General features: G+C 44.5%; 1 protein-coding gene across 1 annotated transcript in view; it reads left to right on the top strand.

The window, feature by feature from the left end:
• ARID1A (AT-rich interaction domain 1A) overlaps positions 1-20,223 on the top strand; it is a 144,420-nt gene that overhangs the window by 105,161 nt on the left and 19,036 nt on the right. The window contains exons 13-18 of the mRNA XM_030217416.1: positions 5,531-5,663; positions 5,882-6,054; positions 6,303-6,453; positions 6,595-6,720; positions 6,828-6,924; positions 8,384-9,293. Coding sequence (XP_030073276.1) covers positions 5,531-5,663; positions 5,882-6,054; positions 6,303-6,453; positions 6,595-6,720; positions 6,828-6,924; positions 8,384-9,293 — 1,590 coding nt within the window. The remainder of the gene's footprint in view (positions 1-5,530; positions 5,664-5,881; positions 6,055-6,302; positions 6,454-6,594; positions 6,721-6,827; positions 6,925-8,383; positions 9,294-20,223) is intronic.

Raw genomic sequence — 20,223 nt, 5'->3', positions numbered from 1 at the left:
TTTGTTACCAGAGAATGGTAAAAGCAGTTAGCTTAGCAGTGTTTAAAAAAAAAAAAAGGCTTGGATAATTTCCTTACAGAATAGTCCATAAGCCATTATTAAGATGGACTTTGGGAAAACCACTTCTTATTTCTAAAAGAAACAGGGTAAAGTCTGTTTTACTGTTCTGGGCTCTTGCTAGGTACTTGTGCCACTGTTGAACAGGATACTGGGTTTGACGGACCTTTGGTCTGTCTCAGTAAGTCAACGCTTATATTCTTAGTGATTATAGGGGCAATGCTTTACTTGTATATCGGTGGTCTTCACCTCAGTCCTCAGGACACCTCCAGCCAGTCGGCTTTTTCAAGATATCTACGATAAATATGCACGTGAGAGAGATTTCCATTGTATGCAAAGCTATCTCATTCATATTAGTTCTGGATATCCCAGAAACAAGACTTGGCTTCATGAGTTCTGAGGACAGAGTGGAGAACCCTTGCTTTGTCTTAAATAACGCTCTGTGAAAGAGAATGAAGCTCCCGTGGTACTACTTCTACTATAAATCACTTCTATAGTGCTACCAGTCGTACGCAGCGCTTTACAATTGAACATGAAGAAGACAGTCCCTGCTCAAAAGAGCTTACAATCTAAATCAGGACAAACAGACAGGGCCAAAAAGGAGAAGGGAAGAACAGACAGACAGGAGGACACATAAGGATAAGATAAAAGTTACAAGTCAGGAGTCGAAAGCAGCATCAAACAGGTAGGCCTTTAGCCCGGATTTGAAGGCAGCCAGGGAATGGAGCTAGACGTAACGGCTCAGGAAGCCTATTCCAGGCATTAGGTGTGGCGAGATAGAAGGAGCGGAGTCTGGAGTTAGCGATGGAGGAGAAGGGTGCAATCAGGAGAGATTTGCCTAGTGTTCTAGGGAAGGAGTGTAGGGAGAGTGAGGGGCTGCAGAGTGAAATGCATGGTACAAATGAGTTACGTGATGTCGATGGCTGGCTTGCATTTGAGTATACTGCTTAAATTTACTTTTGGTCATGGTTTCTGTTTTTGTTGCTGACTTTCCCCTGAGGTCACCATTGAGTGTTTTCTAGCGTATCCTGCTTGACGTGTATCGGTATGATGCATGTATTGTGTTCTTGTGGTAGTGATTTTGTGTGTTTTGTTTTCATGAATTGGGTGTGGCAAGTAAACCTTTAAACACCATCCAACCCCATGTGCAACTGGTATAGCCTGGGTATTGCAACCCCCCCCCCCCCCCCCCCCCCCACACACACACACAATTTGCTTAATAGTACCGCCAGAGGATTTTTAGGACTGGGAATGGCAGTTGGAAGGTAATGCGACTCAAGAGAGGAAAGTAGTCTGTTCCCCAGAGACAAGCTGTGATATTGGAATTCCATTCCATAGGAGCAACAGTTTGCAGTGACTTTAATTCATCAGTGTGGGTCTGGCAGCCTTCCAAGTGTTTGTAAATCTGAGAGGGAATGATGGTGGGAGGGGTGGGGGCCAAGTTACAGTGGCGGCTACTCTGGGAATGTCTCAGCCAGCATCTTCTGACTTCTGATGCAGCAGAGAGGGGGAACACTCCATTCCTGAGAGAGCTGAGCCCTGATGCTAATGAATGGGGGGTGGGGGTGGGGGTGGGGAGAGGGGTTGTGAATGAATGGTGCAGACTGGGATTTACTCCTCTGCTCTTGGAGACATCCAAAGACAAGACAGGGTGGGGAAAAGAGGGGGGGGGCACAGACTGGGTGTCAGGAAGGTAAGCTGTAAACAAATGTGACCCGTTTGTGACCTTTTGAATTCTAATGAATAGCAGAAATGAGTCAGCAGCCATTGGAACTTGAGCAGGGAGCGTAAGGGACCTGATGCCTAGAATTTGAACCAGTGAAAGCATTTGGTAAGAGTTCAGCCACCACCAGCTGTGAAAAGCCTGCAAACCTTTGAGATGACTATGAGGCATATTTTCAAAGCACTTTGGGAGGCTAAGTTCCATAGGTTTTATGGAACTTTGGGAGGCTAAGTGCTTTGAAAATGAGCCTGAATGTCAACCCGCAGAATTGCTTTAGGCACAAAATCACTTTTCAGCTATTGCATTTCCTGGGGATATTTTTATTGAAAGGGACCTGGGGTGGCACAATTTTACCATTTAATTCTTTTGGAGCATCACAGACTGGGTTTAAAAAAAAAAAAAACAACATATATTCCAACTCTGTGTTAATTCTCTACATCCTCCATAGCTTTTTGTGAAAACGGTGTCGTTGGGTATGATCCAGATCCGAGACACTTAAATCTTCTGAGGAGTCTTGGGTGTAACCAGGCCTGATACCTGTATTAGCGGGAATCACAGGATAACAAGAAAGTTTGACTAGAAATTTAACCCTAAACATATAGCAGTGTATGACCAGATAGTAGAGCAGAATATGATCACCCAAAGGAGGTAGGGTGAAGTTAAGAGGGGAGATGCCCACTGTGGAGCATAATACATTGCTTTCTAATTATTTTTTACAAGGAAAAGAGAATTTGGTTTTACTACCATGAACATCTTCTAAGCTATTAATGTTCATTACAATATTCAGGCGTTTGCGCTTGAATTTTATTCACCTTTTATTAAATTGTAAAAAAATCTCTCTTAATTACAGAGATTTTTGTAACACAATAATAATCTTCTGTCTTTTTGTCTACCTTCACTGGGAGGTAGTTTATTAGCGAGGCATGGCTTGCCATCACAGCACATCATTTTGTGTTCTGGTGGGGTAGCTACAAGCTCTTTTACGAAACAGTTCTGTAGACGAAATTCCATCTGCCCGGAGATGAGAGAGGTTCTGTATCGAATTTCACCATCTCTGTAAAGTTGGTGGTGGGGGGATGTCTTGTGCCCATTCTTGACCTGAGACCTCAACTTATTTGTCAAAAGAAAAAAAATAAACCAGAATGAATATGTGAGCTATGATTCTTCTGCTCATGAACCACAACAGTTGGTAAACCTCCCTAGGTTAACCTACACCCATATCCCCATACGTCCAAGTCACTGACATCTTCCTCCAATTCACTTTACTCAACCGCCATTGCCAGTATCGGATCTTGTGATTCAACCTTTCATCTGCACCCAGAGTCTTCACAAAATGTCTGGTAGGGATGAGATCCCACCTCCAGAAATTGAGACACTTCATTTATCTGTACCCCGATGATTGATTTGTTTCAGCTTCTTCTCCAACACAAGTAAGAATGATACTACAAGACACAACTTTCACTGTACACCAGAGATTCTCAACCCAGTGCTCAGGACACATCTGGTCAGGTTTTCAGGATATCCACAATGAATATGCAAATTTCTCAGGTATGTTCATTGTGCATATCTCAAAAATCTGACTAGGTGTGTCCTGAAGACTGAATTGAGAACCCCAACTCCACACAGATTGGGGTTTCTCATCAATACAGGAAAATTCGTACTGCTGCCAACTCAGTGCATTTGTTTCATAGGAGGAGATTTAGACTTGCTAGCTGCCAGAGCTTTTCTTCCCAGATATCATATCATATATATATATATACCCTTACCTTTCTACCCTCATCTCCCCTTACATTCCTACCCATAACCTCCGCTCTCAAGACAAATCACTCCTTTCATTACCCTTCTCCACCACTGCCAACTCCAGGCTTCGCCCTTTCTGCTTTGCTCACCCTATGCTTGGAATAAACTCCCTGAGCCCATACGCCAGGCCCCCTCCCTGCCCATCTTCAAATCCTTGCTCAAAGCCCACCTCTTCAATATCGCCTTCGGCACCTAACCACTTACCTCTATTCAGAAATCTAGACTGCCCCAATTTGACATTTCGTCCTTTAGATTGTAAGCTCCTTCTTTGTTAAACTGTACAGCGCTGTGTAACCCTAGTAGCGCTCTAGAAATGTCAAGTAGTAGTAGTATATCACTGTTTGGCACTTTTTCCTCCCTTTGCAGCAAGATATCCAAACTCAGATGGACTACAGCTTGCAACATTTTTTTAACTGGGTAACGAGTTGGATAGAAGGAGAGCGCTAGATATGGTGTATTTAGATTTTAGTAAAGCCTTTGACACGGTTGCATAGACTAATGAATAAACTGAGTGCCCTTGGTATGACCCCTAAAGTGACTGGGTTAGGAACTGGTTGAGTGGAAGGCAATAGAGGGTAGTGGTAAATGCAGCTCATTCTGAGGAAAAGGATGTACCAGTGGCGTGCTGTGAGGTTTGGTTTTTGGGCCAGTTCATTTTAACATTTTTGTAAGTGATAATGTTGAAGGGCAGTCTGGTACGGTTTGTTGCCTTTGTTCGGATGATGCCAAAATCTGCAGGAAGGTAGACGCCTCTAATGGTGTGGATAACACGAGGAAAGACTTAGCGAAGGTAGAGGAATGGCCTGGAATTTGGTAGCTTAGATTTAATGCTAAAAAAATGCGGGGTCATGCATTTGGGCTGTAAAAACCCGAGGGAACAGTACAGTTTAGGGGGTGAAAAAGTTTTGTTCGTGAAAAGAGGAGCAGGACTTGGGTGCGATTGTATGTGATGACCTTTAAGGTGGCCAAATGGGTAGAAAGATGATGACGAAAGCTAGAAGGATGCTTGGGTACATAGAGGAATGGCCAGTAGGACAAAGGAGGTGATGATGCCCCTGTGTCTTGTGAGACTTCATTTAGAATATTGTGTACAATTCTGGACACTACCTTCAAAAAGATATAAACAGGATGGAGTCTGTCCAGAGGGCAGCTCCTAAAATGGTCAGTGGTCTTCGTCGTCAAAGCTTATGGGGACAGACTTAAAGATCTGAATATGTATTCTTTGGGGAAAAAAGGCAGGAGATGGGAGATATGATAGACATTTAAATACCTATGTGACATAAATTCAGAGGAGGCGAGTCTCTTTCCATTCAAAGGAAGCTCTGGAACGAGGAGGCATAGGATGAAAGTGAAAGGGTTTGACTTAGAAGTATCCTGAGAAAATACTTTTTCATGGAAAGTGTGGTGACATCATGGCACAGCTTCCCGGTGGAAGTGGTGGAGACGAAAACAGTATCTTAATTCATGAGAGCTTAAGACGACTATATAGGATCACTAAGGGGGTGATGGGGAGAGTAGATGGCATGGATGGGCAGACTGGGTAGGCCACATGGTCTTTATCTGCTTAACATTTTTCTGGGTTTCCAAGTTTTATTAATACTTGATACGCTGCATAGGGGATGCGCCATCAAAGCGGTTACATAGACAAAACATCTTAATAGAAAGGAATAGAACTACAACAATGATGGGAAAGCAAAGATAGAAAGCTGAGGAGAGGGATATAAGAGATGCTGGAAGTTGAAGAATGGGCATGGAAATACGCCACTGTATAGTCTGATCTGCACCAGCGGTCAGCAAAGGACAGCTGGAATCAAAAGCAATAGCGAATAAATGGGCTTTAAGTTGGGACTTGAAGGTGGTGGACAAGGAAGCTTCCATCCGTAGATCCAGAGGAAGTGTTCCTATGTTCCTTGGCTTTGTTTGCTTACACCCTTTTCTGTCATTTTGCAGCGGGATCAGGTTCCATGCAGGGTCCTCAGACCCCTCAGTCTACAAGCAGTTCTATGGCAGAAGGAGGAGACTTGAAGCCACCAACTCCTGCATCTACACCACACAGTCAAATGGCCCCTATGCCAGGCATTAGGTAAATGAGGATTTTCAATTCTGTGACTGAGATATTGGGTGCTAAGCTGCACTTAACGTAGTGGAAGGGAGTTGGAGACTGCGTTTGAAGTCGGGCTGCTCTCCTCCCTTTCTGTGTAGAATAAGGGAGTGGGATGTGGAGTATGGCCCTTTGCTCACGTAACATTAAGCATAACTTTTGTTGTTGATCTCTCATGTTTTTATTCAATTTTGGAACAGGAATAACTCAGTAGGACTCCAGGATGTGTTTTCTGATGGCAGTGATCCCACGTTTCCAAAGCGCAATTCTATGACGCCGAACCCTGGATATCAGCCTGGCATGAATACCTCAGATATGATGGCACGTATGCCCTATGAGCCAAATAAGGATCCTTATGGCAGCATGAGGAAAGGTACCCTAGGCGGGGCGAAGGGGGTGGAGGGAGTCTGTTATGGCAATGTTTAGCTTTCTTCAGTGCCTGGCTGTGTGGCCGTCTGTCTCTCTTTTTTACCTTTAGTACCTTTTTGTGTTTTCCAGTTATCAGGCTACAATAATATGCTTGCATTTGCTACTAACTCTCACGTTTTCGAAAATCTCAGTTTTGCGTTTTTCTAGTGAGCAGATTGATGCTAATGTGTCCTCCTTCCCCCCTTCTGTCAGCTCCAGGAGGTGATCCATTCTTGTCCTCTGGGCAGGGCCCAAATAGTGGAATAGGAGATCCTTACAACCGCACTGCAGGGCCTGGGATGGGGAACATGGGGATGGGACAGCGACAGCACTACCCGTACGGAGGCCCTTATGATCGAGTGAGGTGAGTCTGCTTCCAGTTCATTCAGTCAATAATGAAATATCTTGAACAATTGTTATAGGTTGTCTATCCCACTTTTATAATTCCACCATGAAATACACACACTTGTGCACATCAGCTGATTTCTGCTTGTCCTTATTTTAGGACGGAACCTGGAATGGGAACGGAGACTAATATGGGAACTGGAGCGGCACAGGGCAATATGATGTCTTCAAACCCGGACTCGGGGATGTATTCTCCCAGCCGCTATCCCCAACAGCAGCAGCAACGGTAAGGATATCCTCCTGACAGTCAGTTAATCAGGAGAAGATTTGGAATGAGTGCACAAAGAATCACCGGGCTTGCTGAATATTCACACTTCTTCTCCTTCCTCACAGACATGAGTCTTACGGCAGTCAGTTCCCCACGCAAGGCACACCCTCTGCAAGCCCGTTCCCCAGTCAACAGACATCAATGTACCAACAGCCACAGCAGGTGAGCATACTAGATCTCAATGGAACCCTGCCAAATGTGTCTTCCTAGTCACAGTTCTCCTTGTTCAGAAGATTTTATGATCTCTTTTACTTATTATTATTATTATTATTTGTTATATTTGTATCCAACAACAAAAAATGGCGGATCAAATCATAAAGAATGCAAAAAAAATGAATTGATCATAAATGGAGGACACGACCTCAGACAGGTGACAACATAATCTTGATCTTATATAATAAGATTACATACAGTGCCACCATATTCTAATCATAGGTCCCTACCAACCTCCTTCCACAGTGTTTACATGAATTAAATGTGTAAATATATAATACAAAAAGCAGCCAAAATACAGAGCAAGGCTACTTAGCTTTGTTGTAGCTTAAACTAAGGGCCTCCCCAACGGTCCCGTTTCGCCGGGTCAAGCTTCATCAGGGGAAGGACGCCCGATTGCACGCCATTGCTCGATTACTGGCTCAATCCCGGTATGCCGACAATCCAGCAGCTCACAAGGAAACAAGATTATCAAGCGTGCGGATCTTTTGTTCCCATTGTTTTTTTGTTACCTTGGTAGTTACATTTGTATCCCACATATTTGCAGGCTCAATGTGGCTTACATAATACCGTGAAGGCATTCGCCAAATCTGGTACGGGATAGGTACAAAATGTTGTATTGGGATAGGGAAGATAAGATTCAATCAAGTTGGGTTGAGGTAAAAGAGTTCACTATTAAAGATTGTATTGGACATTAATGAAGTGTTGCAGGGTTGAGTCATTTAAGTTAGTGAATGGAATAAATTGGTTCTTAATTCTTTTATTGCAGGTTTTGATGTTTGTTTCATGCCAGTATTTGAAGTTTGGAGGGGGGGGGGGGGGTGGAGGAATTAAGGCATTGGACAACACTTAGTACACAAGTTTAACTAGTTTGTTGTAATTTTGTGATAAAATTCCCTTGTATTGCTTGGCCAGCTTTCTTGCTCTGGGTCTCTGATTTGTTCAAGTACCTGGGATGTCTACCAGTCCACTTTAAGGACGGATATGAATAAGCCCTGCTCCATCTATAATTGGTTGTTTTCCTCAGCAAGCATTGTTTAGTAGAGTGTCTCCCAAACCTATCCTGGGGAAACCCCAGCCAGTCAGGTTTTCAGGTCCCCCAGGACACGTTTGGGAACTGCCGATCGTCACCATTAGACAGCGAGTATCTTGCAGAGCCTGTGTTCAATCCCAGTAGGATTGAGTTGGAATCATTTTTAAGAATGTCTTTGGTTTATCTTCCACTGCCCGTCTGAGGGAATTGATGCAGTTGTAGATTCTGCAGAGTTTGATTTTTGATTTTTGCAGTTTGATAGAATGGAAAAAGCTTTGTCACGTAGCTCGTCGTAGCCCTAGATGTGGGATGGATGTTTCCACAATGCTATAATATTAATGAGCTTACCTGTGTTTTTTGTTTGTTTTTTTGTAGAACTACAAAAGGCCAATAGATGGTGCTTATGGGCCCCCTACCAAGCGACACGAAGGGGATATATATAATGTACCATTTGGCAGTGGGCAGGGCCAACAACAGCAGCAACAGCAACAGCAACAGCAGCCTCCACAAGCACAGCCTGTGGCTCAGAGCCAGCAGCCCAGCCAACCCCCGACACCACAGCCATCACCCCAGCAGGATATGTACAACCAGTACAGCAATGCCTACTCTGCCGCTACTGATCGACGACCTGCCACGGGGCCCCAGAACCAGTTCCCATTCCAGTTTGGCAGAGATAGGGTCTCTGCTCCCCCAGGCTCAAATACCCAGCAAACTATGCCGCCTCAAATGATGGCCAGCCCCATGCAGTCAACGCCAGAGGGACCACAACAAGGAGGGAGCATGTGGCAGGGACGTAATGAAATGGGGTATAACTATGCCAATAGGCAGGGTCCTAGTACTGCCCCCCAAGGGCCTGGGTATCATGGAGTGAATCGAACAGATGAAATGTTGCATACAGATCAGAGGCTGAACCATGAAGGACAGTGGCCCTCTCATGTGAACCGTCAACCTCCCTATAGCTCCTCCGCCCCTGTACCTCCAATGACACGGCCACCTCAATCTACCTATCAGACCTCTTCTAGCATGCAAAACCACATTCCTCAGGTATCCAGCCCAGCACCTATTCCCCGGCCTCTGGAAAATCGTACCTCACCCAGCAAGTCTCCCTTCCTGCACTCGAGCATGAAGATGCAAAAGGCTGGTCCCCCTGTCCCTGCCTCCCATATAACTCCCTCTTCTGTGCAGCCCCCTCTGATACGACGAGACATCACCTTCCCTCCTGGATCTGTAGAAGTCTCACAGCCTGTGTTGAAACAGAGGCGACGGCTGACAATGAAGGATATTGGTAAGGAATCCCCGCGTCCATCTGTTAACTTCATTCCTTTTCCCCCAGGATTCAAGGATCCTGATTTAACCTGGGAAAGTGAAAACAGGACAGCAAATGTAAATGCTGTAAGTCGAGGCCTTTTCCAAGTCTGCTGTTGGGACCTGCAGCCAGTCTGGTTTTCAGTATATTCTACAATGAATACACAAGCCTATCTTCCTTAGCGTCCCTCCGGACCGGACCAGGATTGGACTCTTGGGTTGTGCTCGCCTACCAGCAGGTGGAGTCCGGTCCGGAGGGACTAAAGGAAAGCAAATTAGCAGGTAAGGTCTAATTTCTCCTTACTCAAATTTCTCACATACATATTCTTTGTGAATAACCTAAAAACAAGGCTGGCCGGGGCCATCAGGATAAATTGGGAAGCCCTGACTTACCTAAGCTACCATTCTTAACTTTAAGCTGTTCTCTTATTTTTAATTTTAAGACACGGTGAATCAATCACACAGTAGGGTGAGATTTGACTGTGCCAACACAGAACACGTTTCCAGAGCTTTCTAGGAAAAATGTGAAGGCCCAGTGTGCAGTGTGCTTTGGTTTGTTTCCACCAAGACCAGGGTCCATGCTTGTGTACCTGAAAGCAGTAGAGCAATAACTACGGCAGGATTTTTTTTCCCCTCTTTCTTAAATGTATTTATTTATTACATTTGTACCCCGCGCTTTCCCACACACAGCAGGTTCAATGCGGCTTACATAGTAAGGAAAAAAAAAAGAATTAGAGTCCTGTAAGGAGAATATTATACGCTGTAATAAACATAATAATAGTAAGGTTTTAAGAATATATGAATTGGATATGGGAAGGCAAACAAAGATAGGATAGGGAAAAGGAAAGGAGTTGTGGGAGGGGTATGGTATAGGAAAGATGGAGGATGAGTATAAGGAGATTGGGAGACAAGGTCAAAGGTATTATCTGTGTCAGAGCATGAGTTGTGTAGATGGGCTGATAGGATTAAGTTGGGTCATTATAGAAGCACTTCATATCAGTTGAGAAGAGACCAGACACAGGACCGTGTTTCGACAGAATAACCGCCTGCCTCAGGGGTCGTAAGATATTTCATGTCCATAGCCTCCCACGGAGCTCGTTTCTCAGTTCTGCTATTAGTCTCTCTGTTAGGGCCCTTTATAGAATCACATTCAATACCAGTCTTTTCCGATGCCCATTTTTTAGCAGCATTTGTAGAATCTGGCCCTATGTGAGTAAATGATTAGAATAATGCCATACACGGAGAAGTCCCAGACGTCCATTTAAGTGCAATTCGGTAAATATGTTCATATTTTACAAGTAGGTGTGCATATAGGTGGAGTCTGGGCACAGTGTAGGTGGGACTCATAATATTCTATAAGTATTCTAGCCCTTTAATATTGCTTTCGATTTATGTTAATGTTTTAGTTAGGTTCTTTCTTTCCCCCCCCCCCCCCTCCCCCGACTCCTTCCTGTGTGGCTCAATTTTTCACAGATCTCTTCAGCCATTTAACAATTATCACTGTTTCTCTATCAACAAGCAGAGAAATTGCCTTTGCACTGTGGCATAATTCTATACCAGTGCACCTATATTGAGGTGCTCAGAGGATGTATAAGCTATAAAGAAAGTAGGTGCCTAATTTGCTTTATAGAAGAGTAGCATAACAGGTGATTATATGTGCATATAATTGAGGCGTGAGCACTCGCAACAGCCGTAGAAGTGGTGTAAGTGCTTAAATTATAGTATGCTATAAGTTGCGTGTAAGTATGGGCCTTGCTCATGTTCTGCTCACTCTGTGTACACCCATCTGTCAAATACATAAATCTTACGCAGTGCATATTCACAGAATAGGGCTTAGTGAAATTTGTGCACGTATATTCCAGTCTAATAATTTGCGTGAGCATTTGGTGCATAAAGGTAGGGCCCATTTTATAAAATTACCCCCTTCCTTAGTATTCCTCCAGACCGGTTCAGACGAGTGGGTTATGCACACCTACCAGATGATGGAGACTAAGAAACACTGGCCTCAGTGAACCTGTAAGTACCCTGTGCAGCCCGCTGTCATTCAGTATTTCTCTGTCTCCAGCAGGTGTAGGGAATTTGGGGCGGTTCCCAGGAGTTTGGAGGATGCTAGAGATGATGCAGAGCAGAAGCAATTGTATTGTCTAGATGACCGCAGGGTTCCGTAGAAGTACCTTATGAGGATGAACGGGTTTCGCAGGTCATATAGGCTCATTGTTATCTTTGGAGGCCAAAGGAAGGGGGAAATGACCTTGAAAGCATCCGTAACATGGTGGTTGAAGGAGGCTGTGCCTCGGCATATTTCTTCCTCAGTGGATGTTAAGTACTGGCAGTGCTTAAGGCACACTCAACTATCGGGCAAGTGCCCTGCTACTGGCCACTTGGACTTCATTACATTCTTTTGTGAGACATTGTCTCAAAGTGCAGGTGCGACAGGATGCTACATTTTTGGAAATTGTGTTGTCTTGCAAGCTTAGAGGTTCCTCCTCTTGAGTGTTACTGCTCTAGTATTTCCCATTCATCTGAACTCGTCTGGAGGAATGGGGAAGGAAAAATTAGATCTTACCTGCTAATTTATTTTTTTCCTTTGGTTCCTCCAGATCAGTTCAGAACCCACCCAGGGTTAAGCCATGGAAGGGGAGGTTCAGTTCCAGAGGATTTGATTGGAGGATTAAGCAGAGCAGTAGTAGTATTAAAAAAAAAAAAAAAAGAGGGATTTAGGTTTAGGTGGCTCTCGGTTTTCTCTTATTTTCTTTGTGCTTTTGGTTCTAGTTAATGTCCTGGTTTAAATAAATAAAAAAGCTTCTGAGAAATGATCATATGTAATACAAAGGAAGACTTTTGGGGGGGGGGGGGGGGCCTAGTTATCTAGTTTTGTTATCAAACTACTGAATGACAGTGGCTGCACAAGACACTATAGGTTCGGTTTGACACTAGTGGGTTCAGTCTCCATCTGCTGGTAGGAGTGCATAACTCGCTCGTCTGAATTGGTCTGGAGGAACTAAAGGAAAGAAAATTAGCAGGTAACCTTTGTAATCAGACTTATTTGAGAAGGGCGCCCATCTTTCAACACAAATCGGGAGATGGGCGTCCTTCTCTCAGGGTCGCCCAAATCGGCATAATCGAAATCCGATTTTGGGCGTCCCCAACTGCTTACGGCCAAGCCTCAAAAAGATGGCCAAACTGACCAGATGACCACCGGAGGGAATTGGGGATGACCTCCCCTGACTCCCCCAGTGGTGACTAACCCCCTCCCACCATGAAAAAAACCAACTTTAAAAATCTTTTTTTTGCCAGCCTCAAATATCATACTCGGGTCCATCGCAGCAGTATGCAGGTCTCTGGGGAAGGAAGTGTGTGTGTCAGCGGAGGCATAGTGAAGGCGTGGACGTCCTTCTTTCATACATTTTGGATGTCCTGAACTGCCCCCCCCCCCCCCCCCCCCCACACACACACACACACACACACAGGGATGGGCCAAATTTCAAGGGAGTGGAGGAGTGGCCTAGTGGTTGGAGCACTGGTCTTGCAATCCAGAGGAGGCCGGTTCAAATCCCACTGCTGCTACTTGTGATCCAAAATCCAAATAAATAAAGGGGGTGTTGGAGGCATAGCAAAGGCATGGACGTCCTCAACTGCCCGTTGCAGGGATGGAGGCATAGCGAAGGCGCCTAACACTTTGATGTCGTTCACCCATACTCAAAAAAAAAAAAAAGACGTCCCTGACGAGCACTTGGACATTTTCACCGGGACTTGTGTTTTTTTTAAGGTTGTAGACAGCAATTTATTTAAGGATGTAGAAGGCTATAATACATGCAGCTTGTCTGCGTTTATGAAGCCATCTTTGGTATGCGCAGAGCAGCCACACATAACGCTTGGCTGCTCTGCACTGCCTTCCCCTCCTTAGGAAGGAAATCGTTTGCAAATGAGCGAATAGCGAGCAGCTCATTTGTATGCGATTTCCTTCTTGCATGCCCGTTCCTTTCCAAATCGCTAAGGGATCGGTAAGGGAAGGGCTTTTTCCGTTCAGTTAGTGCATCAGTTAGTCCACTGCATTGCCCCCTTGGGTGCCCGATTGGTGTCCTGACATGTCAGGGGGACCAGTGCACAATGACTGCTGGCTCCTTCCATGACCAAATGAGTTGGATTTGGTCGTTTTTGAGATGGGCATCCTCGGTTTCCATTATCGCCGAAAGCTGGGGACGACCATCTCGACATTTAGGTTGACCATCTGTAAGGTCGACCTAAATGTTGAGATTTGGGCGTCCCCGACCGTATTATCGAAACAAAAGATGGCCGCCCGTCTTGTTTTGATAATACAGATTTCCCCGCCCCTTCGCGGGGACGTCCTGAGGAAAACTTGGGCGCCCCATTCGATTATGCCCCTCAATGTCTTCCAGAGAGAATCTAGGTCAGACTATTGCTATCTTGTGCTGTAGAAACCTTTTATGAAGGTTCCTGAGCACATGCAGGATTTCCTGTGCTTGGCTACCTTTTCACCAACCAACCAACTCCTCCCTTCTCTGGTTGTGTTTTACTTGATCAGCTGCAACATCACTCTCACAGTTTAAAAAAAATAAATGATGAAATAGAGAAATTCAGACCAGAAGAAAGTGTGGACAGTAGACAGTATAACTGCCTCATCCCTTACACTTGTGGGGTGATCAGAGGCACGTGCAGGAGACCCCCTCTCTCTCCCCCAAACAGGCCCAGTCAGGAATCTTGGGGATTAAATTAATCCAAGTGACAAAAGGTGAACCATCAATGGAGCAGCCCAAACAGTAGGAGATAACTGTTCAAAAGACTCCACCATCGTACCGGCCCCGACAAACAACTTCCTTGCATTGTGGATGTAGTGTGTGTCATGTTACCACAGTGCACTCTAAACACAGGAGCCATGAAAGCCAAATAGGATCCCTCCCATTTCAGCGATACTAGACTGGACTCATCTCTTTGAAAAGGCTGAGCTGCATCATTTGCTGACACTACCATAGCTGCTCACAACATGACAGCCGCTGCCATGGAATCCTTATCCTGCTAGACCAGACCAGACTGAGTTGTGCTCCTCAACCAGCAAATTGAGGAAGAGAACACTGATTTCCAGTGATGTCATCACCAGTATAAGATGTTGTTCTTGCGAGTAAACCACACATAATGCCACGTCAATCCTGCAATACACACTTCATAGACCAAACATCTAATAACGTTTGGGGAGGGAATGAAAAAGAATTCTGTATACCTCTACAAGGTTAAAGCTAAATTCTTCAACCATTAAGAACAAACTTACTGATAGGATCTCCTCAAAGGGATTTGGTCTCTTGGTGGAGCCTGAACTGGTTTTGCAGGATTCAAAGAAAGGAAATTCAGGTAAGAAAAAAAATGTCAACTTCTGTATCATCCTGCTAGTTGAGCCCAGAGTGATGGAATGCACCCAGGCTTCATGGACCTGGGTGGGAGGAAGATGGAGACCCTCCTAGGCACTGCCTTTTCAAAAGCAGAGTCTTTCAACAGTCAGATATCCAGTTTATGGAGTTAACAAACAAGTGAAGTGACAACCACCTCACCACCCTGCAAATATCTTTTGGAGCAACCACCTCAGCCTCTGCCCAGGATGTTGCCTGTAGCTTAGTCAAATGAGCCAAAACACCCAACGGGGTGTCTTTCTGATTCATCAGGTTATCAATAGAAATCAAACAAAATAAAACATGGAAAAGAAAATAAGATGATACCTTTTTTTATTGGACATAATACATTTCTTGATTAGCTTTCCAAGGTTGCCCTTCGTCATCCTGTATTCATCAGGTAAACTGACCCAATAGCCTCCTTGATCCACCAGGCTAGAGAGGACTTTGATGCAGCTTTACCCTTACGTAGACTGCTGAACCAATGACTCGATGAAGGGTTATCGAAGCAGAAAATGTCAAAGGAATGAAGAGCTCTGCCTGGCTTTTCTCCCCCCCTCCCCCCACTTGCCTCTGGTTGACACATTGGTTGAAGTGAAATGGACACAGCTTCTGGTAAAAAGGACTGAATTGTGCACAAGGCTACTGAAAACGCTGAGAAAGGAACAAAGGTATTCCTACATAGGAGTGCCTGCAGCTCCAAAATACATCTTGGTGAATAGATGCCTCAAAGATCTAAAGATTCTTGGTGTCTGCTCACTTCAGGCCAAGTTGAGATTACATTATGAAATGATCAGCTGTAAAGGGAACAGTCTCCTTGACTCCCCAGATATTTCCAGATTAGAGAGTTGCACAGGGACAGAAATCCAACCCCTCCCTGCTGGAATCTAACCTGTCCCCGCTGCAAATAATCCCAGCCCCTGCCGTACCACAATCGCCTTGATCCCCACCTCCAAGAAAGAGATCTGCATGAAGTATTTATTTTTATTATATTGTCTTATGAAAACCACTTGTCCCTGAAACATGCTCGAAACAGAACTGTCAGTAAATAGGATATTCTCACTGAAATTTGGTCATGTATTACTGTATTGTATAGGAAAGTGAGCACAAAACAGCCTTTATTAATAATTTTTGTAGCTGTTTTAGTGATATTCAGTTTTTATTTCATGATATTTTTATATCGAGACAATGTAACAAGAAGCGAGCTTATGTTTGATATGAATTAACATGACAAAAAAAATAAATAAAAAGCGGGGAGAAAGACCTCAGAAAGTAGTGACCATCAACTCCAAGACTGAAGTGACTAAATCTTGCTGGTCACAAATCTTCTCTGTAATCATCGGTCAAAAACCCTCAACCAACCTAGATGGTTGTGCAAATCTTTATAATCTTTTGGTTTTTTTCTTATTGCATTTTGTGAACACCAAAAAAGAAAAGGAAGGGAATTGCATCCAATCAACAAACGCTCCCCACCGCAAAGCTGTAGTTTTTGTTTTAGTATAAAGGTTCAACTTAACCGACTGAGCTTGCCAGAGCCGGTGATGGGAGGCGGGACTGGTGGTTGGGAGGCGGGAAATACTGCTGGGCAAACTTGTACGGTCTGTGCCAGAGCCGGTGATGGGAGGCGGGACTGGTGGTTGGGAGGCGGGAAATACTGCTGGGCAAACTTGTACGGTCTGTGCCCTGAAAAAGGCAGGTACAAATCAAGGTAAGGTATACACATATGTTTATCTTGTTGGGCAGACTGGATGGACCATGCAGGTCTTTTTCTGCTGTCATCTACTATGTTACTATGACTGCGTACGATAGTCCCAGGAAGGCATCCAGACCCGACAGACCCGTTTCACCGTAGGGCTTCTTCAGGAGATGCAGGATACCAAACTCCTCGGTGCAGATTCTGACTCAGCTTTTGTGGTGACATTTTTTGCAACTTTCTGTTTCCCTGCAGCGCCACAGCTATCTTATAGTGCCACTCAAACCACTGCTGAGTCATAGCAAAACATAAGCTCGCTTCTTGTTACATTGTCTACGTGGACTTCACGCGTGCTCCCCCTTTTGCGTTTGTTACTATGATATTTATATCTACATAATGAAAAGCTTCTGCCTTTTAAAGCACTGCCTACCAACTGGAACAGCTTATGGCTTTTTACAGATGGACCATGCATAGACATACTCTTATTTCTAAAAATCTTTTGCTATTGTTTTGGGTGAACCAGTGTGTCGACAAGCTTCGCGTACTGGCTTCAACCCATTGGGCTAGATAGCTTTGTATCCTGTTCTCAATCTAATCTCCTTGCCTCATTTTCCCCCCTCCTCTCTGCACCCACGCTCTGCATCCACCTCCTCTCCATCCCTGGGTGCCCTCCCCGCATATACCTGAAGTGTTACCCTGGTGGTCTAGTGGCTTACATCGGGGCAGGAAAGATCCCCACTCTTTCCTGTCTTCTGCCACTGATCCATCTTACTGCCATCACTTGTTTAAAATGGCTGCCGAGACTACAAGCAGTGACCTGGCAAGACTTCCGCTGAAGCCTCAGCAGCCATTTTAAACAAGCGGCAGTGGGCAGGAAGGAGTAGGGATCTTCTGCCCCGAAGCAAACCACTAGACCACCAGGGTGACTTCGTGTGGTGAGGGAAAGTATAGGTTGGTTCAATTGTGTGATTCCGTGGGATCCCTGTAGACCTGAAGGGGTTCCCCGCGGTACCTGCTCCCATCCAGCTCTCTAGCCCAGATGTGCTGTCAGGGAAATCCCTCTCACTTTGCCCCTGTAACAGGCTAAGACCACAACTTGTACCTTGAGGGCATTCAAAGCCGTCATCCTAGGCCTCTGTGCAAAAAAAGGCCAGAACTGCAGGAATATCTGCCTGACTTGTGAACAAACACCTGCCTTTTCACAAAGTCTCAATGCTTGCCAAACCTAGACATTACTCCAAGGACATGAAGACCCTATGCACCTTAAAAAGTGTAGCAGCAATTGCTGAAGATTCACAAGGGCTAAAATGAGCCACTCAAGGGGCAAGCCATAAACCAAAACAGATCCAGAGCTGCAGTGTAATGCTGACTAATCCTCTGATTGCTCTTTACGAGTTTGTCAACCTTTCTTGTGTGAGACTCAGCCGTTCCTGTCACAGGCCTCCCAGTGGAGGTCATGGAAATGAAGATTATCGGAATTTAAGAACGCATGGAACAGGAGGAGCTAGGGGTTATTGAGGAAGGGCAGACTGGATGGTCATTTAGCCCTTATCTGTTTTCATAAATCAATGTTTTTATGTTGACCACTTCTTTTGTGATCACATTAGCCCCTACCCAGTTGACCCAGAAGGCGTACAGTACTTGCATCACCACAGTCCTCATCATAACCAAACTGCAGCGGTGAATTTCAATTGGAGGGACCTCTTCAACAGTCAAATGGCACGTTTCTTAAATTGTACCAACAAGTGCTCACAGGGTGCTTCCATTTCACAAGCAGTAGTAAAATAGCCTCTTAACACAGACACTTCTCACCAACTGAGGTAAAGAAGAGATTTCAAAGAACAAGCGAACATGTGTAGCCTGACGGTACTGCCATGTGATGAATTAAGGAGTAGGCATTATTTTTTACTTAACCCTTATATTTAGCTGAAGATCCCTCCAGTGACCAGCTTTTTCTCTCTCCTCCTCTTGAAGAGGGGCGTTAGTCTTCCCCAAATTTAACTGATTACTGCACCTTCTCCTTTGTGCTTTTGTACTGAAATTCCTAAATAGCCTTTCACTTCCTCTCAGCCGAACCAGACCAATGTGCAGAAGCCTACTGATCAGCAAGAGGATATCGCATCCCAGATTCTTCATAAAATTAATGGAAGTTTTAATTCCCACAGAGATTCAATAGACACAGAGGGTGATTTTAAGGCCATGCTTAAGACCATGAAGACAACGGAAGCATCCAGAATCCCTATCTCTTCCTGTTTCCCAAATTCTATTTGATTTTGTAGCTTGCCATATGGAAATTGGCTTCATCTGTACAAACAGTTTCTAAACATTTAGAATTAAAATACAAAATATTGACCACCTTGGCCACGATCATATTCAGCACCCTTATCAGTCTATGGTCTCTGAAGCTTCTATTAAAAAAGTAAAAAAAAAAATGGCTAAACCAAACACCAGCATGCCTTGCCTTCTGGTAAGGATCACAGAATTCTGGACATGGTGGGCAGGAAATCATAGCAGAGTTTTATGCTTATCCTAAAGATCTTGGATCATTAGCTTCAGATAACTACGTTGCCATCATACATTGTTACAACAATTCACTGAACTTTGAGTCTCTTCCAGAATCAAATACATTTTTTTTTTTACCTATCCTTTTCATCCATTCAGGAATATGCTTTTCATCTACTAAAAAAACATTTTTGATGCTTATACCATTTCCAAATCTGCATCTGTAGCCATCTCAGCTTGTAGAATGACTTGCTGAGAGTATCTGGCCTTTGGAAGGATCTTCGTGACAGACTTAATGTGTCATATAGGTAACCGTTTATTCGGTGACAAAGTCCAGTATGCTGTCCCTCAAATCAAGGATAACTTGATGGTAAAAACTGCCCTTTTTCACCTAGAGGTCAGGTGCCTTCATTTTGTTGAGGATTTCAGTCAAGAAATAGGAAACAATATCAACAATTCTACCAACAATAAAGATACCAACCATATAGCAGACCACTTCTTCCCAGACAGCCTCCTGCCTATACACAAAGACAGAGAAAGAGGAAGCATCAACCTGCTTTAATGCCTTCCTCTCTCAAAATGAGTCTATGATTACATTCATTCCCAAGGCTTGGCATGCAGTTACTACCGAAAAATGGTTATTGCGCTTAGTCGACCATGGCTGCAGAATATCTTGTCTGCGCAACCCTCTGCTTCGAGGCCCTTCATCGTGTCTCTTGCTGGGGAATTACATACCCTCGTTCAAAACTGCATTCCAGGATAGAGGTCAGGGATTCAACTCATTTTTTCCTCATTCCCAAGAAAACAGAAGGCCTCGGGCCCACTCTCAACCTAAGAGGTCTTAACCTCTTGTAAAAAGAGAAAAATTCAAAATGATTTCACTCCCCTTAATCCTTCCCCTCCTTAAGTGAAACAATTGGCTATTGGCTGATCTCTGGTCCTTCCAAGAGTAGCATCCCCCACTCCCCTGAATTGGACCAGCTCCACATTATATAGTCTAGGTTTTCTCCACAGTGACTTACATTCTTAGGTGTGGATCTTGATTCAGTAAATCCAAAGCCCTGGCTCGCAGACCCTCACAACTTCACTCCACCACAGCTCGCTCATTTCTGCAACTGCTAGGGCATATGGCTAACTCTGTCTATGTAGATCCCTTTGCAAGACTAAGGTTTCAGGTGTTCCAGTGGCAAGTAAAGTTTCATTGGAAGCAACATGTTCTCTCTCTTTTCCTCAGAAGATAGCACGTTCCCTTCAGTGGTGGGACAGTAGCCTCAATCCTCTTAAAAGATTGTCCATTCCAGTCCCAACAGCTG

This window comes from Microcaecilia unicolor, chromosome 11 (genome assembly GCF_901765095.1).
Source record: "Microcaecilia unicolor chromosome 11, aMicUni1.1, whole genome shotgun sequence".
Lineage (NCBI taxonomy): Eukaryota > Metazoa > Chordata > Amphibia > Gymnophiona > Siphonopidae > Microcaecilia > Microcaecilia unicolor.
The sequence above is the reverse complement of the archived record's forward strand: the minus strand, read 5'-3'. Positions and strand labels throughout refer to the sequence as shown.